Source organism: Neocloeon triangulifer, unplaced genomic scaffold, assembly GCF_031216515.1.
Source record: "Neocloeon triangulifer isolate White Clay Creek 2 clone unplaced genomic scaffold, ASM3121651v1 ptg000012l, whole genome shotgun sequence".
NCBI classification, from domain to species: domain Eukaryota; kingdom Metazoa; phylum Arthropoda; class Insecta; order Ephemeroptera; family Baetidae; genus Neocloeon; species Neocloeon triangulifer.
The window spans coordinates 10,958,129-10,977,217 of record NW_026775554.1 but is presented as its reverse complement, the minus strand read 5'-3'; the positions used below and the strand labels follow the sequence as shown (position 1 = coordinate 10,977,217).

Here is a 19,089-nt window from a genome sequence, read left to right as displayed (position 1 = left end):
TTATTAAATAATTTGTGCACAAATGATTTTCCCATGTGTCACTTTGTATACTCTTTGGTGTGAATATGTCAAGAGCGGTCTAGGTTGGCTTTTAATTAAAGCCTAAATTAAGCGACGAGTTGACCTTCGCGTGACGGCGTGACCCAAAATGAGGAAAACACTTCTAGCATAGGCGCCTCCTAAATACTTTCACCTCCTGCTGCAGCAGACGGAGGAAGCAGAAAAAGAAAGCCCCTTCTCTGTCGTTTTTGTACATGATTCAGAGATAGAGATGCCCCTCCACCGCGCGCGATTCTTTCTACTGCCGAAGGAGCAGGTTTTCTGAGTGGTGCGTGAATAGTCGAACGGTCGAGATCTACGAGAGAGGTCTCTCTGACGAAGAGACACGGAGTGCGAGGGGTCGGCTTAGTTGAAGCGATTTTTCAAAGGGAGACAATGACTGCCCCTTTGGAATCGAGCCCCATGTCAGGGCTGCTAGGGGCTGTCCTGTCCGACACACCAATTCCGTACGTCGCTGGCCCCAATGTCTTGGCGGCGAACGCCTCGAATGCCACCATCCTCCTCGCCTCCGGAGAATGCATACCAGACATGATACCCTCAGTACCAGAGTACTTGTCAGGTATAAATTTTTTCAATTTAATTCTATCTCTAATTTATTGTTTTTAAAATTTCCGTTTAATTTAATTTTGTTTAACACACTCAAAATTTAACGCACAAATTAAGAATATATTTCCGTATTATTTCAATGGCTTTCAACAATACCTTCACAGCTTCACTGTTTATTACCGCTTTCTCAATATTACTGTAAATGTAAAATATAGTTAAATATAAAATATGCTCGTGTTTAGGAATAAAATAATATTTGAGGTATATTTTCATTTCAATTTTTTTAAACTAATAATTAAATAGATTATTTGTAACTCATTTTTTATTAAAATATGAAAAATATTATTTAAAATCTCTTAAATAGTATAACATATGTACATTATAATAAAAAATTTATAATTATTTAAAAAAAAGTGGTGAAATGAAAAGAAAAAAGGAAACTTTGGTTAAAACTTCGTGAAAGTGGAAAAAGTGCCCTTTTGATAACCTAGTTCGTTTGCTTTTTATCTTTTTCAAGTGGTCATTAAACTAAAAATTTAACGTTCCTTGATTTGAAGTAAATGTCTATGCATGTCCTTCCTTTCCTTTTTGCATTCTTCACGCTTTGCTCTTTCTTGATATTCTCATCAACGTTTAAAATAAATCAGACGCATATTAAGACTTGGGCAATTACTTAAAACCTTGAGGAAAGGGCAGAAAATTATTTACAGCAGCTCACTCTTTTCACTTTAAAAGCACCAACCATAGCAATTTGAGCGATGGTATGAAAGTCTTGAAAAAAAAAACTGGTCAAGCAAGAATTCATTATTTTTTAACTTCGTTAGTGAAATGATTTAAAGAAGATTGACGTGCCAATTACCTTCCTTTTTTATCTTAAAATATTATTCATGGAATTATGAATTTTAATTTTGGCTCCAATTGAATTGAATAACTTTTAAAGATAAATCTGGACATATCAAATTTCTAGTATGATTAATTTCTGGTGAATGAACTTGTGGTCAATATTACGTCATCAAATTCCGTCTAATCTTTTTAAAGCCACCATCAATGTCAATATCAAAGATTAATACAGAAAAGTGGAAAGTTCATAAATAAACACCAAGCTCTTTGTGATCTTGCGTTGTTCACATGTTTTTTATGTTAAAAAAAAATGAATTAAAAAGAGCAGTGTTTAATTTTTTAATTAATTATTTTGAATTACTTAGATATAGAGATTATGTCCAAATATTTTATTAATTTATTATGAAAATATTATCAAATTTTTTCCTATTAAGAGTTTTGAAAAGGTGTTAAAGATAAAATTTATTCTTTTTATTTTGTATTATTTCCTGTTTGATGATGCCAGATAAGAAAAATACACTGCGTTTTCCCGGTTGATTGGAACGACCATGAAGAATCAAGAAAGAGGAACATTTTGCAAGGCAGCAAAAAGTATTTTTTTTCCCTTTTTTTTCATTGGTAAAACCTTTTATTGGCTTTATCGCTCCGTGGGAAGCAGGATACAGTGCGCGCTCTGGAGAGCAAAGATAGTCAGGGCGGTCCATCCAGGCGTAACCAACAAAGAGATCGTAAAAAATCTCTGCAATTTAGAACTGAATTAGGGCCTTGAACTTGTTATTTGACTTCTTCTTCCCTTTCATCGCTCGTAACAAACCCTTTAAATTAGTCGTAATAAAAATTGATGATCTTATTTTTAACTGAACAAATAAAAACAGAAAAATTGCAGATGCTTGATAAATATTTTATCTTATATCCATTATCTGTACTTGTGTTTTAAAATTTAAATAACAAAATCACCTACATCAAATTATTAATTAAAGCTTCTAAAATTCACTTATACTTATCAAACGTCAAATTTCTTAATTCCTGATACATATTTTCAAAAATTAATCTTGAAGAAATTTTACCTGCAAACTTTTCTATATCATCCTGTTTATATATTTTTCAATTATGATTGCAATCCCTTTATGTTCAAGTACCCCCATTATATAGAAATTCCGTTTTCAATTGATTGCTATTTTTGTGTGTGATGAGATACAGAGAAACCAGTTTGTAAATTTAAAAAAATCCCAAGCCTCAATGGAATTCACCTTGGTAATTGGCAAAGGGAACTACCTGCAATATTTATTTGTCTGGGAATTCCCAACCTGCAAGATCGGGTTCTCCAAACCACATAATCGCAATTCTCGCTAAGCATTTCTGACGTGCTAAAAGGATCTGTTGTCTTTTCTGTCCTCTCGTCTATCTGAACGACCAGGAAGGAAAAATGATCTGCCTTTGCTTCAAACCTGCTTTTTACAAGGTGTGAATTCCCCAAAATAAGTTATCTCTCCAGGCAAAAAAAGCAAAAACTACATAAGGTATAATATGATTGAAAAGAATTAGAGATTTATCCGTCGCTTTTTGCCTCCTTTTGTTTGCCAACAAAAAGTGTTCTCACTGCTCGCGCTTGCCTAATCTCTGTTTTTGAAATTGGCATTTTATTCAAAACTTTTGTCACGGTTCTCGCGCATTGCACCTGCACTCCGCAAAGCTTTTCTTCGTTGAGGAAGTCGAGTGTAAAAATATAAAAAGGAAACTCTTTTTTTTGCGCGCTGAGGAGTCTGCAAAAGTCTGCTCATTATATCAATCGCCAATTTTAGAAAGAGGAGCTCATATTGTGTTCTCACTTTCCCCAAGACAAACAGCGTTTGCTTTCGGCCGCAGAAACTAATTTATGACATGAGACCGCAAACATGTAACTAAACACATAGTCACATAATATAAAGAATTTCATTAGCAACAAGGTGCCTTTGCACAAAAGTTAGTAATTAGAACTAGACAAAATTAGAATGAATTTAATTTGAATGATTAAATATCTATTACGGAAACATTTTATTGAAACGATGTAAAGCTATTTTAATATTAACTTAACATTGGCTAGGATGGAAAAAGTTGTTTATTATTACTTTTTTTCCTTGTGCTCTATATAAAGGTCTCTATGAAGTCTCATTGCAAATATCTGCAAAAATATGATTTGGTTAAAAAAAGCATCCTCACATTAATTAATTTTTAAATGAGCTTCAATTTTTAAAATCTTAATTTATTTAATTTTTACTTATTAGTTTTACATTCGTTGAACTGAACTCTTCCTGATGCAATTCAAATATTTATAGATGCCTATGTTTGCTCTAAAAGTTCTATTTTTTTTTTTTGCTTTTAAATATTTGAGGCTCTTTCGGGAGACGTAAATGCGCATGTAAATGTTTTTGAAGGCTACTAGGAGTCATTGGTTGAGTTTTATTCTACTTTAAAATATGCATATGCATTATAATACCGTTTTCATGATAAAAAATGTGATAATACATTAGTCAACTCTTTCTTTAAATAATTATTTGTGCTGAATGTTATATTTGACCTGGTGGAATGCTGCCCAAAAAGGACCAGACAGAAAATGGAGCAGAAAAGTCTCGACAGCAAACTTCAGACTAAATACTGGACATGATGTCCTGCAGCACCACCTAAATCGTTTTAACATCGTAAAAGAGCCAGCAACATGCAAACTTTGTAGATTAGAAAAGCAAGACAAGGAGCACCTCTTTAGGTGCCCTAAACTCAAAGAAGATCTAGACGCGATACCTGACCATTGGAGCAGGATAGAAAAAGAAGCCCACTTGTATTGGATAGCTAGAAAGAAGAATGACTTAACAATCACCACTTCGGCATAAGAAGAAAAAAAAAAAAAAATATTTGACGTTTCTCTTCTTTTTTCCTTTCAGCAATAGATTTTGGAGGAGTTTTGATACTTTGCCTGGGTTTGGTGGCGACAGTTTGCATTTTCGTCCTATTCGGAGACTGCGTGGCTCACATCTTGCGTCACGGCCTGCCCAGAGCCAAGTCGAGCACCATCCTCGTCATCTCGGTCTACCCAGTAAGTGAGACCTTGACCATAACAAGTTCAGTTTTTTTCCAACGAAAGTTCTCGATTTTTTAGATGGTGGCCGTGGCTGTGATGATCGCGTCGATCTGCCCGCGCGCCCAGTTGGTGGCTGAGGCGACCACGCAACTGGCCTTCACCACCTCCTGGTACAATTTCTTTTGCCTGCTGCTGGACTACAGCGGCGGCAAAACGGCCATCCTCAGCTCTCAAAAGCCACAAAGTCTCACCCTGACTCCCAGGGTGCCGCCGCTGTGCTGCTTCTGGTGCTGCATGCCGCAAAAAGTAACCATCAACAGGTGCATAAAGAACAAAAATAAAAATTTTTAATAAAAAAAAATTAATAAATAAATGAAAAGAAGTTAAAAAAAAACAAAAGAAATTTGGTACTGTGAATTTAAAGCTAAAAGATTTATTTTTCTATTTTTTTCTCATTTTGATGAATGGAATAATTAAGAAGCCCTATTTTGGTCAAATTTCTCTGCAATGTTTTGAATATTTAATTTTTCTTTTATAATCTTTGTTCAAGCTTGAAAAGTTTTTATGAAACAATATTTGCTAGTTTTAAAGCAATAATTAAAAATATTTTCCTACAAAAAAATTGATATTTAATTATTAAAATCTTATTTACAGTCGCACTTTGGCATTTATGCGATGTCTGGTGCTGCAACTGCCTGTGGTCCAAGGTCTGATTTACCTGGTGCTCTTGGTTATGGCTGCCGAGAGTTTGTCAGTCGCCTCAGCTCAGCACGCATTGTATGCAGCCCCGGTCATGTTTGTCTCAATATTCACTGCACTGTGGGGAATGGGTAAGTGACTTACTATTATTTATTATTTGAAAATTATCATTGTTTTTTAAATTTATTAACAAATATTTTTGCAGGTATGTTTGCCCGGTTTTTGGGACCTGGGCTTTTGGAAGGGTTTTTCGTCAAGCATAAAATGCTGTCGCTGCAGTTTGTCCTCATTTTCTCAAAGCTACAAGGACTGGGAATTAGGATTGCTGGCTGGGCCGGCCTCTTCCCCTGCCACCCCGCTCTTCCGCCTACAGTTTTCGCAAATTGTAAGAAAATTTATTTAAATTCTAGATTTTTATTATTAGTAGCTCTTCATTCTTGTCCTTCATTAATTTTGTTAGTAGATTTCTTTTTATATCAATTTTTACTTATTTTTTCTTTATTATATTTTTATTTTTTATAGTTTATTGTATTGAACGCTCCTGGTGTGCCGCAACTGAACAATAAACTTAAATAATGAATATTTATCCTTGATTACCTTAACTTTTATTTTAAATTATCTATTATTTTTCTTAAAAGATTTGATCATTGTCATTTTTATCAATAAAAACTAGAAAAATACATTCTTATGGTTATCCTTATTATTTTTTAACTTCAATTAATTTAATCGTCTGCTTTTTTCAGTGGTGTACAACACTTTGATGATGACGGAATTGGTTGTGCTGATGGTGATTGCCTGGCGCCTTTACAAACGCCCCCTGCCCCTCAAGTTGGCCGCGCTGCCCTATGAATCTCAGCCCGCCTCAAAAATGCCGTCCATCAGCAGTGTCGTTTCAGAGAGGGCTCGCTCGTAAACTTGGCAGTGAATCATTTAAGAGCTGGATCTCTTTCGCAGTCTTACCTGGAGCCTTTTGTCAGATTATTTTTTAAGTATTTATTCGCGTGCAATCTTCAGTCCTCTCGTCGTCTCAAAAACGTGTGTGACATATTTAGTCACAAATTCTTAACAATAAAAAAGATGAATTTTTTATTTAAAAATATATTATTATTAATTTAAATTAAATTTCCAACAATAGCTATATTATTGTGGCTTCATGATATTTTTATTGCTTGATTTAAGGCTCGCACGTTGCTGTCCCGCAAAAAAGGATTTTGTATTAAACGCTTTTGCGTACAACTAGACACACCGTTTCAGTGTTTTCCCGCAGCAACTGCATCAAACAACCCTTTCCCGCTGGCCTCTTTTAAACCGTGTGCTTGCAAATACCCGCCCTTATTCAACACACCGCATGCTCCCGTCGAGAGTCTGACATTGAGAAATATTCGCCACAAGAGTATATGTGTACGTTCGCCGAGTGTATTGATCTTGGGTGCGCCTCTATCTCCTTGCGGGTAAACGTTCCGCTCACAGCACTCGCCACCGCATCCACAATTCCACATCGCAGCACTTGGCTTTCATGAAAAGAAATGCCAGGGGTGGTATTTTAAATCAAAGAAAGAACGATTTTCTCACTTTTTGAAACCGACCAGGAATTTTATTCTAAAATTCCCAATTATCAAAAAGGTTGATTTCCACCTTAATCGAGTCTGCAAGAAAAATTATTTCTTTTTATCCGCTTTCTAAATTTTATTTCTCCCTCTGGTTGCGTTTCAACTCTATTTATCAATTCCATCCGGGGCTATACAAAATAGGAATTGGCACAGTGTTCATCAATTGCAATCTCAAATGCCTCCCTGCGGACTCTCCACAAATGAGCTCGGACTCCCTATCACATTTCTGGCGCAACCAAATATTAGAAAAGTGTTGACGTGCACGCAATTCAATATAATATTTTACAATTTTTCCCGTGATAAACATCTAAATTGATATTTCTTTTTACTTATTGGACTCGAAGAAGAGACACAAGAAATGCTTAAATTTAACACATAACAAGTGAGGGAAGACCACTTTCGTATAATAGGGCAAAGAGGAAACAGTTTCCGAAAAGAGACGATATTTACAGTAATTTTGTTTCAAGCCTTATTAAATAATTCAGCAACATCCACCTATATTTTTTTCACTAAACCCTCTGAACAGCAAATGAGTGCCTGAAGAAGCAGCAGGCTCGTTGGGAAATTGAATTTCGTTTCTTCAGACACACTGATTATACTTTCAATTTTAACACAGTATCTTGTCTAGAATCTTTCTCTTATTGTTACAAGGAATAGATTGTCAACCTACCCTTTCAAATTGAAGCAATAAGGGCTGTGTGCGTTAAGCGTATTTCTACAAGTCGCAAAGAGGAAAAACAATAAATATCAACATCAGCGAAAATTTTAGCGCTTTTCTTAATATTAACAATTATAATTTGTGTCTGCATTCAATCGGCTATGTGGCTGAGATACGCACATCACAAGTGGGGACCTCGAAAAAATTCGACCCTTTTGGTGTAATTTAAATAATAAATTTTCTGGCAAATAAATATTAAAATTTTATAAACAATTGAATAAAATTATACTTCTAAAAGAAAACAAGATATAAATATTTCTTTATACTTGGTCTCGGACCACAATTTTCTATATCACAATGAGGTAAATAATGAATTCCAAGCGCTTACAAACCAAATGACAAATATTATATTGAGCGTATTTTTACTTATAAATTAAACGCGTCAAGGAAATTACTGCAAAAAAATCATTGAATGGAATTAACCACCCTTATCAAAGCTTTTTTGCCAACTTAAAATTAAAATAATTCTTTTTAATAATTAGCTTAAATATTTTTTTCTATTATTTAATACTACAAACTTTGATTTCTGGAATGCAGGGATAAAAAAAAAAGTGTGTAACAATTATAATAATATTGACTCCGCCATGCAAAAAGATTGGGTCAAAAATTTTACCATCAATAGCTGCCTAGATTGAAAGCCCGTGGCAGACCCTGATTGAGACCTTTTCCCTGCTCTCTCTCCTCAAGCCTCCCGCAAAAAATGTATCAAAACCCTGTACTCAAGTGTGTGTCTCACTCGTCCTGGCCGACGACATCCGTGAGCACGCCCTCCTCATAAAGATCGCGCAGGACGTGCAGCAGGCGGCGTTCGGTGCGTTCATCTCCAAGGGCGACGTCGACCGAGCCGACGCAGAGCAGCAGCGCAAGCAGCTGCGAGCGCTTGAAATCGGCGTGCAGCATCTGGTTGGTGTAGCCGAGGGCGTCGATGGAGACGCCAAGGGGCGCGCAAAGACGCTCCAGACTGGCCAGGTACCAGTCGAGCAGCTCGAGCGCGTGCTGACGCCGCGGCACCGCGTCCAGCGAGCTGACCAGCAGCAGCGCCAGGTCGTTGGCCGGGTGCGAATAGGCCACCATCTGCCAGTCGAGCACCGCGCACTGCAGTCGACCGTCGTCCGAGTCGCGGAACAGCAGGTTGCTGCACCAGAAGTCTGTGTGCGTGATCAGCGCCAGCGGCTCGCGCGGCGCCAGAAGCGACGCGATCACGCTGCGTGTCCTGGGACGCAGGGCCGACAGCGCCTCCAAGATGTGCGTGAAGTCCTCTGGGAATATCAAATCACAGGTTTTAATCATTTTAATTTTGTTAACACTGCAAGGAAAATTCAGAAACTGTAAAAGAAATTAGTAATAAAAAACGGGTTCAAAAGTAAAATTAGCTATATCAGTTTAATAGAATTTAGTAAAAGAAATAGGAAAAAAATACAGGAAAAATGGGGAGATCAAGGAGAAATAGGATCTAATATTTAGCATAAAAGCATGTTAATTATATTAAAAAAATTTGTGCAATTTTTTTTTTAATTCTCCTTTTTAGCCATGAAAATCATAAAATAAAGCTGAAACTGATAGTGTATTCAAAATAACTGAAAACTTGTAAAAACAATTTTAAATTAATCAACTTTTAAAATACCCATAAAGAGTTTTAAAGAAAACTGATTAATGTTTTAATTTTATTATTATCATAACCTTGTTCCGGATGCTCATCCGCCTGTCGTTGCAAAAAGCGAGCCAGCTGCGGCAACCCTCTTTCCACGAGTTGCTGATAAGAGTCGGTGGCGGCCGCAGTTTTGAACAAGAAAGGGTAGCGCTGCTGCAAATCCGAGCCCTCACGCACCTATACATCAATATCAATCAATTTTCACGGTTATAGAATATTTATTTTCGGTGTTGCTTGTTGCAGACCGATCGATGCTGGATTAATAATATACCTTTAGGACGAGCGAGAGCGAGTGCATCCGCGCCAGTGCCTCCAGAGCGGCTTTAGCTTGATCCAGAGTGAGTCCCTCGGCGAAATCGGCGCTCCGGTAGCCCTCGGCTTTTAGGTTCTCCAGCACGAGCACCGAGTGGTGCGGTGAAGTGCGGTAGGTGGCATGCAGGCAATGTGGAATAGGCAACCAGTTCGACTCAAGGGTGTCACCGCCGGCGGCTAACAAGTCGGGCACAACCTGTCGATTTAAATATTGTTATTATTAAGTGAATAAAAAAATCCAAAAAATATTTTTCTATATGAAAAAATCTCAAAAATGAAGAAAACATCGGAAAACATAACAAATTTATGAAAATGAAAATAAATATACAAATATTTATTTGAAATTTATTTTATTAAACATTAATTAGTATTCAATAAACCAAACTATATATTATAAATATTAAATTAGAATATTAATTTTAGAAAAAAATTATATTTAATGGATTTAAAATATTTTTAACTAAATATGTGCATAAAAAATATAAAAATATGATTTTAATTTGAAATACATTATTACCATTATTATATGTTCAATGAGAAAGATATAAAATTGTTGAGCACATTTTTACCTGGGTATAAAAATTGATCTCCCTCAGGTCAAACTGTGCTTCGGAGACGAAGAATCTGCTGACAGGATCTCTGGGGGGCAATTTGAGCACCAGGTGCACCGCTCCGGAGCTCGTTTGACCCCGTGGCCCCGCGGCGGTGTACTGCACGTGCAGCGAGAGCACTTCACTCAAGGCAGAGTCTCCGACGACTCCCGGGGGCGGTGGCGGCCCCTCGAGCGGCTCGCTGCCGGACTTGGCCGCAAAGTGCACCACCTCAAAGGGCCGGCCCGGCGCGAGAGCGGCACCCAACACCTCCTGTAGCCAGCTCTTGCTGATGCTGAAGGGCGGCGGCCGTGGCGGCGGTTCCAGGCCTTCGGACTCTTCCGAATCGGTATCTCCGGTGCCGCCGGGCGCCTCCTCTTCCTCCTGTGATGACATCTCGTCTGCCGCCCTCCTGCTCTGGAGCAGATAGAGATAGATGGGTCGGCCGAGCGACCAGAGAGAAGCGCCGACGCGATCGATCCGACTGATATGAGGACCGCGCCGTGTGCTCTGGCTGCCGCCGTCGCGCGTATCCCTGTCAATTACACGGGAAAACCTGGTGCGCTGCGCTCGCGCACTCCCTCGCAGATTTTACTCTTTAAATTATTTAATATTAAGATTGACACGATTTGTGGTAAGATTGATTTGATAAATAATTCATACCGCCGATTTTGATCAGAGCAGGCTAATAATAATAAATTTTGAGAAGTAGAAATTCAACTTTCAAATGAAATTCCAATCTACTTTGGTTGAATAAAATTTATTCAGACATCTGAAGTGTACATTTACAGGTGATTGATTTGTGGTTTAAAAGCAATAATGCAGAATAAGACAAAAACTCATATCATGTGTGATCACACCAAATCATCCTTGTGAAGACTTTTTACAAAAGAGATCGCTTACAACTAACACTAGGCAATAATCCAAAGATATACACAATAAAATGTCTCTGTGATTTTACTCATTGATGGTTTCTAAAAGTTTCAAAGACTCTTTGGACTCCAAATCGCCTGTTGACTCTTCTTCTTCATCCTCGTCATCGTCCTAATATTATTTCAGAAAATAAAATTTGCTTCAATTTTAAATTGGACAAAAAACTTACATCAAATCCAAAGCAGTTTTCCATGTCTTTCTGGGTTTCTAGCTTTTTCTTGATGGCTTGGGCATCCCTCTTCGTCAACTTTCTTGTTTTCAGTGTCTGAATAATTCTCGGCTCTCCTGAGAAAAGATATTATGACATTAACAAAGTTTGAGACTTCAAAATTTGAAAATAGTTTGTACCTGCAGAGCCATCAGAGGTGCCTTCAATTGAAGTTGTGAGAGTTTCTGTGGCCTCTGGTCCAGAGACAACAATGTTTTCATCGACTACTGCCATTGCGTCGCTTCCATCTTGCAACTGGATGACTTCAAGTACAACATATTGCTGGCCGTCCTGTCCCTCGACAGCCATGACATCTCCATCCTCATCCTCCTCATCTTCGTCCTCCTCTTCCTCATCACTTTCAGTGGGCATGACCTCGACTTGCTGTCCATCGATAATCTGTAAAAGGCACATTCAAAATAAAAATAATAATACAGTTAATCACTTAAGATTTTGATCTCACCTGGATTTTCTTTTGTCTACCCAACTTGAGAGCGAGTGCCTTCTCCTGTGCGGAGGACTCAGGGTCGTGGACGGCCATATGTCTGATAAGGTTCCCTTTGTGCCTGAATGCACGGCCACACTCCGGACACTCGTGGGTCTTCTCTTTGGGAGTTGGCGGTACATAGTTGGGGTTGTGGTACAAATTCTGGTGGCGTTTTAGCAACTGCTTCTGGCGGAAGGCCTAAGGGCCAAAAATGAAGGTCCATTAGTAATGAGAAAAAGAATTCCAGGTCGAATGTCATACCTGATCGCATTGGTCACACTGGTAGGGCTTTTGGTCAGTGTGTATAAGCATGTGAGACTCCAGATGTCTTTGAGAAATAGAGGCGTACGGACACAAGTCGCACTTAAAGCACTTCTCCCCTTCATGGGTTTTGTTGTGAACCTAATATTTGATAAATTAATAACTTCATTAAATTTTCAAACTGCATGCTCACCTTGAAGGTGTATCTATCAGGGTAAGACTTTCCGCAGCGCTTGCACTTCAGAGGCTTGTCAGAAGTGTGCAGCTTTTGGACGTGAATCCTGAGGTCGGTTTTGCGACCGCAAGTGGTTGGACACAACTCGCACTGAAACACGGGCTTGTCTCCAGCCGTGTGAATGAGTCTGTGTGCCTTAAGGCTGTTGCTCTGGGTGAAGCGGGCGTGGCACACGTCACACTCGTATGGCTTTTCTCCAGTGTGGATTCGCAAGTGGCGTTTCAGCTTGAAGGTGTCTGGACTGGCGTATGTACAGTGTGGACACTGAAATAACAGTAAGACATAAAAATTGGCAAAAATTGAAATTTTGAATGTTTAATTTAATTACCTGATACGGTCGCTCTCCAGTGTGGCACCTCATGTGACGCTTCAGCTTGCTAAGCTCCACACTGGAGTAGTCGCACTCAGTGCAGTGGTGAGGCTTCTCATGTGTGTGCTTGTACCTGACGTGTCTAACCAATTCACCTGAAGTCAAAATTCTAATAACTGTCTGAAAATTTTAACGTTCTTTTGGAACAGACCTGAGGTGGTGAAGGCACTGTCACAAAACTTGCACCGGTGTGGTTTGGTGCCGGTGTGAGTGTTCACATGATTCTGCAATGAGGCCAGAGTCTTGAAACCTCTTTCGCAGACACTGCACTTGTGAGGCCGCTCCTCAGAGTGAGACTTCATGTGTCTCGAAAGCAGATAGCGCTTCGGACTGGTGTAATTACAGTAGTTGCACATGTGTGCTTGGGTCACTGTTTGACTCTTCTTTGGCACGATTTTGATGATCTTGGTCTTGTCCTCATCCTCTCCCGATTCCTGTCAATTTCAATTGATATCCAATGAAGAATTTATCAAATTTCAACTTACAGCAGGGGCTCCTTCTTCACCCTCATCAAAATCATAGACGTTACTTAAATCAGCATCTTCGCTGTCCTTGTCCTTTCCATCCTCCGGTTGTTGCACAATAAGCACATAACTGACCTCCCCAGATCCTGTTTCACTTGGTACAATTGTGACTGTTTGGTATCCGTCACCAGCATTCAATATGACCTGAAAACAGTTTTTCAAATGATGTTCACATTTATTTTTAAAATATTTACATCTTCTGTAGTCTCCATGGCAATGGTGCCATCCTGGCCATCAGCCCTTGGCATTGTGATGTATGTGGCCTCTCCAGAATTAGCTTCCCCTCCCTCCTCAATTGAGGCGGGAATGGATATGGCAATGCTCTCACCTTGACCATCCTCTCCGTCAGCTGGAGAAAATTTATAAGTCCAGCAATTTAATAATTTACAAACATTTCCTTACCAGCAACGACAGTCATAACTTGCTGTTGTTCCCCATTGGCTGATGTGTAAAAGTAGTGGCTATTTCCTGACTGGTCAATGAAAAAGCCTCCCTCTGTCGCAGCCTGAGCATTGACTTGAGTGCCATCTAAAAAATTAATTTTTCAATTTAATCTCATTGGCCCCTTAATTCAATAACTCATTTAAAGTAATAATGCTTCTTAGTTATACCTTGTATTTCCTTGTTAAAGGTTTCCAAATAATTTTGGATGTCAGTGATGGTCTCCCCATCTTGGCCTTCCAGCTTCACATTAGCCTCAGCTAGAAATTTTAAATTTAATTGATAATATTATATCTATTTAAGTATTTCAATTTATTGTATAACAATTACCTTCTTTTTTCTTTACCACCTCGGCACTCATGGCTCAATGGCCCTAAAGAATTTCTGATCTGAAATAAAAAAGAAAGGGATTTTTTTCAACTAATCCTAATCAATTAATGTTTTCTTTAATTAAACGACTTTATTGGAACTCATTTTTTATGATTACTGCAAAACGCCCTTTAAGAATATTTATAAAATGGTTTTATATTAAAAATTTATACATTTTGATCATTATGAATAACCTCACTTTATATTGCTGCAATTTACAAGTAAAATAAATACACCGGAAACTCATTATCAGTTATGAATATTACAGCAGTGTACATATATATTATTTATGGTCGGAAAGTATTTAAAATCAAATTTACACTCAATAGTAGCCGGGTAAATTTCAGGCCAATTGCTATAGTAAGTTTAACGAATTAATAAGTAAATCAATCCAATCATAAACAAAAGCGAGTGTAGCACCAATATTGACCCAATAAAGCTTGCAGTCGTTGAAATTTAAAATAGCATTCTAAGCCCCCTCCCTCCCGCCAAAATCTTGGAAAGGCAAAATAAAATTTATTTTTAACCAGAGTCAAATTTTTGGCCCGGAATTTATTTCAATTAATTTTTAATCAATCGAAAGACCCGGGGGCAGATTCGGAGGCGGGACGGCCCCCTCACTGCCCCCGATCATCGGCCGATCCGCCATCTTGGCGAAACTATAGATAAATTTGGGTCGAATATTTTTATTGGGGACTCTGTCGAAAAGACCCCAAGAGCACGGGGGCGGCAGTTTGGGGGCAAGAAGGAGTTGGAGGCGGTTAAACCTGAGCCAGGGTCTAGATGACCTGCCTCGCATTCTATCCCGTGTAAATCGGTAGCCAAAGGCCGTTGGGGACCCCAAAGTGAGATCGGCGGACTTTTGGGCCGCGACCGGCCCCCGGGGGCGGCACGCGATCTGTCGGCATGAAATAGAGAATTGAGTGGTTTGCGATTCGGGCACAGGGGGCATTATTTGGGTGAATTCTGTAAATCGGCACGGCTGGCGCTGTCGGCAAGATGGACGCCCTCTAAAGGCAGACCCCAGCGCCGCCTCTATTTTGGCAGCCCCCGGGCCCTTACCCAACGTCCCCCGATGAACAAAACCGGGTCTGGCGTACAATTTAGAAGCCGGTGTGTTGCGTGAGAATAAAAATTGGGCGAAAAGCATCAGATTCGGGCCAAAAGCATCTATGAAAAAACTCACCAACTGTAACTCCAAATTCCACAAGCTGAGGGCGTTGAATATGGCGATCGAAGCGACGCACTCGCGTCGGGTAGCCGCTACTCCTGCGCGCTGCCATATTTTCAAAGTCTGCGCATTTACCAACAGAACAAAAATCAATTCATGATAAAATTTATAAAATAATTGATGAAAAATGAAAGCTTTAGGTAAAAATTGCCCTTAAAATTATAACATGCAGTCAAAAATAATATTTTACACAAAAAAGTTCCGTAATAGTTTTTTTTTTTAAGAATATAAATATTTCAATATCAGCAAAATGTTACGAATCCGGATATGTTGGTAGAAGAGAAGTGGGGGTTTTGTCGTCATCTCTATAGGCAACCTGATTTACTGCACTGTCGAGCGGGATATCGTCTTCTGAATATCAGGCGTACACAGAAAAGACACTGATTTGAAATTTTGATGGATGCAGATTATTTCAGTTTCAAATAATTATCCCTCTTTGTTTAATCAAACCTCAATAAAATTGTAACATAAAATATCAAGTTATTAATTTAATTGATAATTTAAATTAATAAAAATTTATGTTTGTTCATTAGTTAGTTTAGAGTTTTTTTGGGTATGTTTTTAGTGTAGAGTTGTGTCATGTTTGTGTTTGCGTTGTTAATTGTATTCCAGTTTTCGTTATAATAGTTCAAAAGAAATTTAAGGTAAATTAATAGTAAAATTTTAAATTTGCAGTGAAAAATAATAAAGATACACTTTAAATATTTAACTAAAACTTCCTTTTTATCCATTTCCTTTCATTAATAAAATAATGAATTTCCTTGCTGAGCCAATCGTTTTATTACTTTGATTGCAGCAGAGCAATTTTAGCAGCTTGTCGCCGCCTGAGCGAGGCTGGTCAATTTAATGGCTCAATATTACATCAAAGTCTCAAAACTCTTGAGTGAAATGGTTTGATTCTTAAAATAATAAACTGAAGTTTTCATATAATAAATTTAATATAATTAAATCAGATTATTTGCAAATAAAATGGAATATGAGTTTTTCGAGGTGTATTTTCAAAAGTCAGAAATCCATAAGGCAAAGACGATCTGATCAAGTCTTTTGTGGAGGAAGACAGAGGAGGAGGGTAATTGAATTTTTTTCCCTGGCCGGCAATTCATCGTGCCGCAGTTGCGTGTTGTTTTATTAATAAATTCGGCCAATATTGATAAGCCCTCGCTTTTGTGTGTGAGTTTTACTCTCGCAGGTGAAGGTGGATTGCCAAAACGCACACACGCGCAGGGTCCCAGGGATGATTTTTGTTTCGCGCTCGCATGATTTCCCCCAGGTGAAATAATTGATTCGATTTATCGGCCTGAGAGCTGTGTGCAGTGCAACGCGCGAGCCGCTACAGCGTATGATAAATTACACCAAGAGCAAAGAGCGCACGTCAGTGCATGAATAAATAAATATTTGCACTTGCAGCAGCACTCCTTGTACATATGTCGTACTTGCGGCAGGCACAAAACACCAATTGCATTTGTGCGGTAAAGGGAAAATTGCACAGAGAAAATAAATCATAAACTACTGCTTGCTCAAGACATTGCGTTTTTCTTTCTTTGATTGTTTGGCACCAAAAATTTAATTCAACTGTTAAACTGTTAACTAATTAAATGTTAAAAAACGCAAATTGATTTTAAAAAAAATAATATACGTTTTTTAAATAAATTTCTACCACCATGAGTTTGGAAGTAATATATTAAAATGATTTTTGATTACTTGCTCGAAACATATTAAATATTTTATACGATTTGAGTTAAAATTTTTCATTTTCTAATCAAGCACTTTAATTTCTATCTCTTCTTTACAATTGATTAAGTGCCCTTTTTTCGTTTTAATACAATGAAAATTGATGTAAGATGCTAAAAAATCTAATCGCTCTTCATATCTCATTTTAATCATGAACTTATTTTTCATCTTCGATTTTGGTGTTATTAATTACTGTTCAATTGAGCCCCGGAATTTCGTTGGGATTGCTCTATATAGGCAAAGCACGCCATTAGATACGAGTATTTAAATCGCTTTTTGGATTGATTGACAGTTTGGACAGGTGCATTTCAATCGCAGATGAGGCAGACAACAAAGCAAGATCGCGTAAAACGACACGCGCGCGGCCGCCTTTCACTCGCAAACACAACGACCGCTAAACTGTCGCTCACACGGCGCGTCACTTTTTCAATTGTTGGAGCAGCGAGAGAGATATGGGAAAACTCACTCTAATTTTATTGATGGAGATTCCAAGCCTTTATCTTGTTGCCTGACACAAAAAATTCCACCCTCGACAGGTATACGGAGACATCAAAATAACTCAATTCTGTAAAAAACTTGGCTTTTTAAATTGAATAGCGATATTTTTAAGGATTTGATGTAATTTAAAAAGATATCTTTGAAAATTATTTGTTTTTTAATAATATTTAATATAAACATTTTAAAATAAAAGTAAAGAAACATAATTTATTATGATTTATCTGCAACTACAATAGTTTTTATTTATTATTATTAGTGCCAGCGAAGCTCTAAGTTGATTAATAACCATTTCTGTGCGGTAAGGTATTCAATTAAAGCACAGGCCGCACAGGTCGGCGTTCTGTTTCATCGGCACGAAATGGCGCGTCTGCGACTAACTAAATGGCACAATATATGTCCCATCAAAGTTGGCTTATTTAGGTTTGCTGACCCATCTCGCTGCTGCTTTGACTGCGCTGCACTGGCTTGATAATTTTTGGCCGCCATGCAAATATATACGCGCCACTTGCATCAAACTAACGGAGGCGCTTTGATGTTTTCCTGTCCGCCACAAATTGGCTTAGCCCCGTGTAATCGACATGTAGACCACAAACTCACTCACTGTGCACTCTGTATGTTTGCGTTTGGTGCCTTCATTTAATAACTCATCTGCTAGATAAATAAGTTAGGGGTAGTTGCGCTTGAAAAATTAATCAAAAACGCCTGCTGGCAAAAAAAAAAATAATAAAATAAAATGGAATTAGTCTATATAGTGCTTTCAGCAAGTTTAAAAATCGTAAAAACTTGTAAAAACAAAGTTATTGATTTAGGAATTAAAGAATAAATGGATAGTTTATTTCTTAAATAAATTTATTCCTAGTTTAACATCAAACGAAAAAATCATTGAAAAAAGTTTACACTCCAAATTTGTACTTTTTTTACTCATGAAATAGGATACCAAAAATTAGTTTAAAGCGCTTAATAATCAATAAGCAATACATAAACAAGGATAACCTTTGTACTCATTATCAATCTTATAATACTATTAAGATGAGAGCTACACCGTTAATACCAAATTAAAGGTATATTAATCTTTTGCAGCTGATACTTGTGGTTGAATGCAGCAATAAATATCAAATATCCCACTTAAATCCTTGAATCAGTAATAATGCCTGTATTTTGTATGTTATTATTGTACCTATTAACACGAATATTATATTAAAAGCAAACTGTACGAAGTTTTAGCAAAAAATAAATATGCCATAAAAGTTATAAAATATTATCCTTTACTTTTTTCTGAATACCTGCTGAATAAATAAGTATTTTAAGTTAATTAACATTTCATAAAATCCAATAAGTGAAGTTAATTTTTTTACAATGCAAAATTTGAGGTCCATACGTTTTGCGCCCAGTTTGATTGATCGTATATTCACCAACAACGAAATTTCATACGCCAAGCCACACATTTATTTCCCTTGAGGGCCAGTAATGGAATAATGTATCGGTCCTCTTGCAAACTTTGGCACCAACTTTTAACTTATGGAAAATGCTCCCGTTCCCTATTTCACACGCAGCCAACGGAATAAAATAGACACAGGGCCACGAATAAATACAAGAAAAAACTTTTTGATCGAGGACCCAATGCGCGAACTTTGGCCCTGATTCCATTATCAACAGCATAAGAAAAGTCGCGACCGGCGGGGCCAACCACAAGTGAAAACTCTCTTATCTCTCTTAAAAT

The 19,089-nt window shown here is 37.8% G+C and overlaps 3 protein-coding genes across 5 annotated transcripts; 1 reads left to right on the top strand and 2 right to left on the bottom strand.

Annotated features, from left to right (window-relative positions):
- Positions 1 to 306: 306 nt before the first annotated feature.
- LOC132197203 (organic solute transporter alpha-like protein) lies at positions 307 to 6,297 on the top strand. Its single transcript, XM_059620328.1, has 6 exons — positions 307 to 619; positions 4,365 to 4,516; positions 4,580 to 4,821; positions 5,156 to 5,331; positions 5,406 to 5,585; positions 5,944 to 6,297. Exons 1-6 carry the CDS (start codon positions 436 to 438, stop codon positions 6,111 to 6,113), a joined length of 1,104 nt encoding a protein of 367 aa, XP_059476311.1. The 5' UTR covers positions 307 to 435; the 3' UTR covers positions 6,114 to 6,297.
- A 200-nt stretch (positions 6,298 to 6,497) lies between these two features.
- On the bottom strand, positions 6,498 to 10,549 carry LOC132197202 (uncharacterized). Its single transcript, XM_059620327.1, has 4 exons — positions 10,061 to 10,549; positions 9,451 to 9,687; positions 9,209 to 9,356; positions 6,498 to 8,787 (listed from the first exon to the last, which is right to left on the bottom strand). The coding sequence occupies exons 1-4, from the start codon at positions 10,475 to 10,477 to the stop codon at positions 8,261 to 8,263; spliced, it is 1,329 nt and encodes a 442-aa protein (XP_059476310.1). The 5' UTR covers positions 10,478 to 10,549; the 3' UTR covers positions 6,498 to 8,260.
- A 276-nt stretch (positions 10,550 to 10,825) lies between these two features.
- Positions 10,826 to 15,195, bottom strand: LOC132197656 (transcriptional repressor CTCFL-like). 3 transcript variants are annotated; one of them, XM_059621063.1, is made up of 14 exons: positions 15,096 to 15,195; positions 13,871 to 13,929; positions 13,711 to 13,800; positions 13,502 to 13,627; positions 13,294 to 13,448; positions 13,061 to 13,243; positions 12,727 to 13,009; positions 12,534 to 12,670; positions 12,164 to 12,469; positions 11,971 to 12,111; positions 11,686 to 11,907; positions 11,363 to 11,621; positions 11,184 to 11,299; positions 10,826 to 11,125 (listed from the first exon to the last, which is right to left on the bottom strand). In XM_059621063.1, exons 2-14 carry the CDS (start codon positions 13,899 to 13,901, stop codon positions 11,039 to 11,041), a joined length of 2,136 nt encoding a protein of 711 aa, XP_059477046.1. In that variant the 5' UTR covers positions 13,902 to 13,929; positions 15,096 to 15,195; the 3' UTR covers positions 10,826 to 11,038. The 3 variants fall into 3 exon arrangements, with proteins under 3 accessions (XP_059477046.1, XP_059477048.1, XP_059477047.1); XM_059621065.1 differs by lacking the exon at positions 15,096 to 15,195 and adding an exon at positions 14,972 to 15,055; XM_059621064.1 differs by lacking the exon at positions 15,096 to 15,195 and adding an exon at positions 14,677 to 14,862.
- Between the last annotated feature and the right edge of the window lie 3,894 nt (positions 15,196 to 19,089).